Below are 5,276 nucleotides of genomic sequence, written 5' to 3'. Positions count from 1 at the left end.
TTTTCAATCAAACATCAGTAGCAAGTGGAGTTCAATTGACGCCTCCCTTATACTCACATGCACATGAGCAAGGTTCGATTCTCATAAGCACTCATTCCCCTCTCCAAGTACCCTAGGATAGAATAGATTAGGATTAACCAAAACAAAAAACGAACATCAGTATACTTGATTAAGAGAAACCTCCAATTTCGTTCTATCCAATTCTATACCCCAAGAATTAAAATTTTTGATCAAGTACCTACTATTATCAAATCGAGTTATTTTTTTATTTTTATAATTTCCTAACAAATGCATTATACACAAACCAACAACTTGGTATTTTTTACTTTTCTTAACTATTTATTTAGCTTTTCGTCATTACTTTTGAGGTTAATTGTTCGTCTCAACGAGACAAATATGAAATGTATAAAAATATAGATGGATGTTGGAAAAGTTCAAAGAAAACAGCGCTTTAGTTTAATAAGGCAGTTGTTAGATACTTTTTTCGTCTTTAGTGAACTTGTTTTGGCTTTCGATCATAATTTTATACTTTTTCAAACTCCTCTTGTAGAGATGAATGATTAATCCAAAAAATAAGATGCGAAATCTGATAAAAATTCTGAAAGACAAACAAATTTTACAAAAAAAAAAAGTAAGTTTACAAGAATGGAGCCTCGTGCACCACTTAAACTGTGAGCCTTCTATATATAGAGGGAAGGTCTGTCGTTAGCTCGAAACCCAGATAGGAAAATCCCAAAACATTTTCAACCGAAACTCCGCCACACCAAATGGAAATCACACCAACTGAAATATTGGTCAGCCAAGGGGAGAATGACGATGGGGAGGGTCTTCAGCGCCTTACATCCACCGTAGGTGCCAAACTCGTTGATGGTACCCGCAAAACCGATTCCTTCCCTTCAGCTTGCATATATAGGGTGCCCAAAGATCTTCGTAAGGTGAATAAAAGCGCCTACATCCCTCGCCTCGTCGCTATCGGCCCTCTTCACCGAAATGACAAACACCTCCAAAACGCCATGCAACACGTCAAAACGAGCTACACGAATAGGCTACTCTCTCGGCAGATGATCATCCCCGCGGGAATGGAGGTCCTGGAATCGGAGGAGAAGAAGAACGCGGTGTTACGAGAATGTTTAGCTGAAATGAAGAAGCTGATAGACCATGTAAAGGAATGCTACCTTCGCGAAGTTAAGGTGGATGAGGCAATGTTGGTGGTTGATGGTTGTTTCATCCTCGAATTACTCTACAGATCATCAGTGGTAAGGAAGCCTAAAGCATCAGCTAGCTCTTTTATGATCAGTTGACAAAAACTCAATCTTATTTTTTCCCCTCAATTGGTACTTTTAATTTAGCATCCTTTTTAAGTAGTAGCTTGATTTTATTTTATTTTTATCGGAAAAGCAAAACAATTTATAAAAACTCGAAGGAGATACATCGAGAAAAGGACAACCAAAGGAAGATCTTGGTTGAGCCCAAATTTAACAATAAACCCATGATGGGATCCATAATGGCCGATGGAAAGAGTACAATTTGCGTGGAAGGAAAATTTATTATACGTCACAAAAGATACAATTTGCGGCAAATAGTATTTTCCTTTATCGCTAAGTTTTCAATAAAACAAAAAAACAAATGTTTTTCCTCACCGAATGTTGTACCATTTGCGAGGAAAAATGGTTTTGTCACTAGATTTCGTGGCGTTATGCTACTTTTGTTGGAGTGAATAGCATCAAGTTAATCCAATAATTTGTCACATCAATAGAAATAAACAAATTTGATTAACGATTTTGCATTTCAAAACGCAGGGACAAGAAAGTGATCTTACTTTCGGTAACAGTTTGATCCGCTACACAATAGAAACCGACTTGTTAACACTAGAGAATCAGATTCCTTTCTTTGTGCTTGAGAAATTGTTCTCGCTCACTGTGGGTCGGATACCGAATCGTCGCAATGAGAAATGGTTGCTCACCGATTATGTGTTGGCGTTCATTCCCCGCATGATGATTCTCGATGATCAAGGTTTGAATCTATTGCTCCGCGGTCCAGCCAAAGAAATTGTCACGGCTGAGAGTAGTAGCCCGAAAACTGGGTACTGTTCGCCCAGTGACTGTGTCCTAAGGTTTTTTGGCAACAAATTGGAAAATTCTACAACAGCAGCAGAAGAGAATGTCGAAAGTGGTAATGCTACGTACTTTCGTCACATCCTCCATGTATTACATGATGGTTTCCTTCCTCGTGATCGATCGATGGAGAAAGAACGACCTAGTCATCTAAAGAAAGGAGAAAAAGTAAGCAAATATAGCCTTAGTGAATTAGCAGTCCTGTCTAGTGCATCAGACCTCACGTACGCAGGAGTCAAGTTTGTACCCGGTAAGGCAACGGGTCGTGAGTTCAAGCTTAAGTTCACTGAACCAGAAGGCCTGTTTTGGTGGTTTCGTAGCGCCCGTTTTGAAATCCCACCAGTTTGTCTATTCGACTACACGGAGTCGATACTCAGGAACCTCATTGCCTTTGAACAGTGCTGCCCTGGCGTTTCGAAGCACGTTACATCCTACGCATTCGTCATGTCCATGCTCGTGAACACGGATAAAGATGTCCTAGTGCTCGAAAAGGCCGGAGTCGTGAGTAACTACTTGGGTACTCGAAAGAACGCCACCGTTCTATTCAACAAGCTATGCATTTTATCTTTTCCAGGAGAACACTTCATTAACTCGTGGAAGGAAGCCACGCTGTATAGCCAGCGTTTTTGGCCGAAGCATGTGGCGCACTTGAGACGCATGTATTTTGATTCTCCTTGGACGTTCATAGCTTTCTGTATTGGCTTCGTTGCTTTTGCCATCACGTTAGTACAATTCATCCGCGATTTCCTTTAAAAAGAATAAGGCGGATGGATCGATCGATGGAGCTGTTAGGGAACAAAGAGATGGCTGGCCTGGCCTGTTAATAAATCACAAGTATTGGGTCTGCATATTGTTGTTGTACTTGGAACTTGCATGCACGTGTTGCATCGATAAATAAGTTATGTGATATTGTAAGAGAGAGAGACTCTGTGTGTGATAAGATGTGTGTTGTATTATTAATGTTGCGTGAAAATTCTAATCTCTTAGAGCTCGTTCCGCAACGCAAAAAAAATCCTTATTTTTTAAGAAAATAATTTCAAGCTCAAAAATTATAGGTTTATTGAAATCTGAAAATATGTAATATAGATCTTGTTTGATAGATCTTATCTAGATCTTTTATACGATATAAAAAAATTGAAAAATTATTTTTTATTTTACATTATTTTTGAGTTTGAAAATGTGAAATAAACTGCTTATTTTTTAAGAAAGTTTCTGGAACGGGATCCCACTAGGATGATCATCATTTTGTCATTTGTGTTAGAAAGCAGAAGCGAAATAAATTCATGCGCTAAACAAATTCTTGATTTTTAACACAAATACATTTACAAAATTACACCTTTCACACTCACACTCAGACCTCACATCTCTATTTCTTTTCTTTTTTTCTTGAACATCAATTTTTTTTGGTTACAGACCATCCCTTTTCGACGTAGAAAACGAATTGGTACTCCTGGATAGCCAAATTCCTTTCTTAGTTCTTGAGAAATTATTCCAGCTCACAGTGGATCGAATCCGTGATCGCCTCGACAAGAACTGGTCACTCACCAATTATGTGCGGTGGTGCTATCGCAAAAGGATAAGGCCAGTACAACATTCCAACAAGAAGAAAGAAGTCCTTGGGATTTTTGGTTGTACTACAGCTGCAGCAGAAGAAGAAGTTCAAAGTGGTAATGTTGATCACCGTACTGCTAACTACCATCACATCCTACATAACCTACATGATTGGTACTTACCCAAAAGAACCCTACATGGTGTCTACCGTCCTCTTGATCAAAGAAAACAGAACTACGTACTCATGCCTTCGGCATCACAACTCATCTATGCTGAAGTCAAGTGTGTTCCCGATGCATCAGGAAACAATCTGTTCAAGTTCGAGTTCACTCAAGTACTCAACCCAAAGGCCTATTTAGTTGGTGTCGTAGGGTTCGTTTTGTAATCCCACCGCTCGCGATCTATAACGACATGGAGTGCTACCTCAGGAACCTCATTGCCTTCGAACATTGCTGCCCTGGCGTTTCCCAGAACGTTACGTCCTACGTGTTCGTCATGGACATGCTTGTGAAATTTGACGAAGATGCGGAGGTGCTCGAGAAGGCCAAGGTCATTCGCAATTACCTGGGTGCCAGCAAGGACGCCACCCATCTGTTCAACAAGCTATGCACGGAGACTGCTTTAGAACACTACTTCGCTGACACGTGCGTCAAAGCCACCACGTATAGCAAGCGTTTTTGGCCCAAGAATATGGCACTCTTGAAAGGAACGTATTTTGATTCTCCGTGGACGTCCATGGCTTTCTGTGTTGGCTTCGTTGCTTTTGTCATATCCTTCGTTGAATTCTCCCGCGATTTCAATAAAAAAGGCTAATGTAGCTGTTAAGGAACGAGCGAAGAGATGGGGTTAATAAATCAAGAGGGTTGAAAATTTTTTTTTTCTCGGCAAAAGAAACATTTATTAAAACTCGAGAGGGGTACATCGAGAGGAAAGAGACAGCCAAACAAAGAGTTTGGCACTGCCCAAAATTACAACCACATCCAACTGACAGTTGGACGCACTCCTAAAAACTAGATTACACTCTCAATTTTCGGACACCGTCTAAGAAGAAAGGTGGAAAAAAGAAGCAAAGTTGCGCTTTGATTAGATCAGCTGTTGCCGCTGCTGCTTTACCAATCTCTTCTGTAGGCATCAACATGACTCATCTAAACGAGGCTCAGGCCGTTTGGTCCCTTAACAAGATTATGGGCCTTAGCTATTCGGGGGACGAGAAGGATCTCACTCGACGATTAGCGATTATGGAAGCTGAAGATGAGGAAAGGGCTAAAGCGCATGATCTCCAACATAAGGATTGACTCTTAGGTGTCGTTTCGGGTGTTGTCTTGATGTTTTGGCTTGGGTGTGCCCCTTTTGGGTTTAGCTTTGGGTTTTGGGTGTTTTCTTTGTTGGTTTCTTACCAACTTTGGTGTGTTATCGTTTTCCCTTGGAATCCTTGTTGGCTTGTGATTGTTGGAGTTGTTGTTTCCCCTTGTGGGTTTTCTCTTGCTCCAGCTTGAAGCTGTCTAGGTTCCTTTTAATCTTTGTAATTTGTTTCCAAAGATTAATAAATTTTTCGCCTTTCAAAAAAAAAAGATCTTGAACTTCTCAATAGAGTAGACCTTGATGTCGAAC

At 40.3% G+C, this 5,276-nt stretch overlaps 1 protein-coding gene across 1 annotated transcript; it reads left to right on the top strand.

The window, feature by feature from the left end:
• Nucleotides 1-623: 623 nt before the first annotated feature.
• Nucleotides 624-2,955, top strand: LOC131325965 (uncharacterized). Its single transcript, XM_058358489.1, has 2 exons — nt 624-1,256; nt 1,800-2,955. Exons 1-2 carry the CDS (start codon nt 768-770, stop codon nt 2,865-2,867), a joined length of 1,557 nt encoding a protein of 518 aa, XP_058214472.1. The 5' UTR covers nt 624-767; the 3' UTR covers nt 2,868-2,955.
• The last annotated feature ends 2,321 nt before the right edge of the window (nt 2,956-5,276 follow it).

This window comes from Rhododendron vialii, chromosome 5a (genome assembly GCF_030253575.1).
Source record: "Rhododendron vialii isolate Sample 1 chromosome 5a, ASM3025357v1".
Classification (NCBI taxonomy): Eukaryota; Viridiplantae; Streptophyta; class Magnoliopsida; order Ericales; family Ericaceae; genus Rhododendron; species Rhododendron vialii.
The sequence above is the reverse complement of the archived record's forward strand: the minus strand, read 5'-3'. Positions and strand labels throughout refer to the sequence as shown.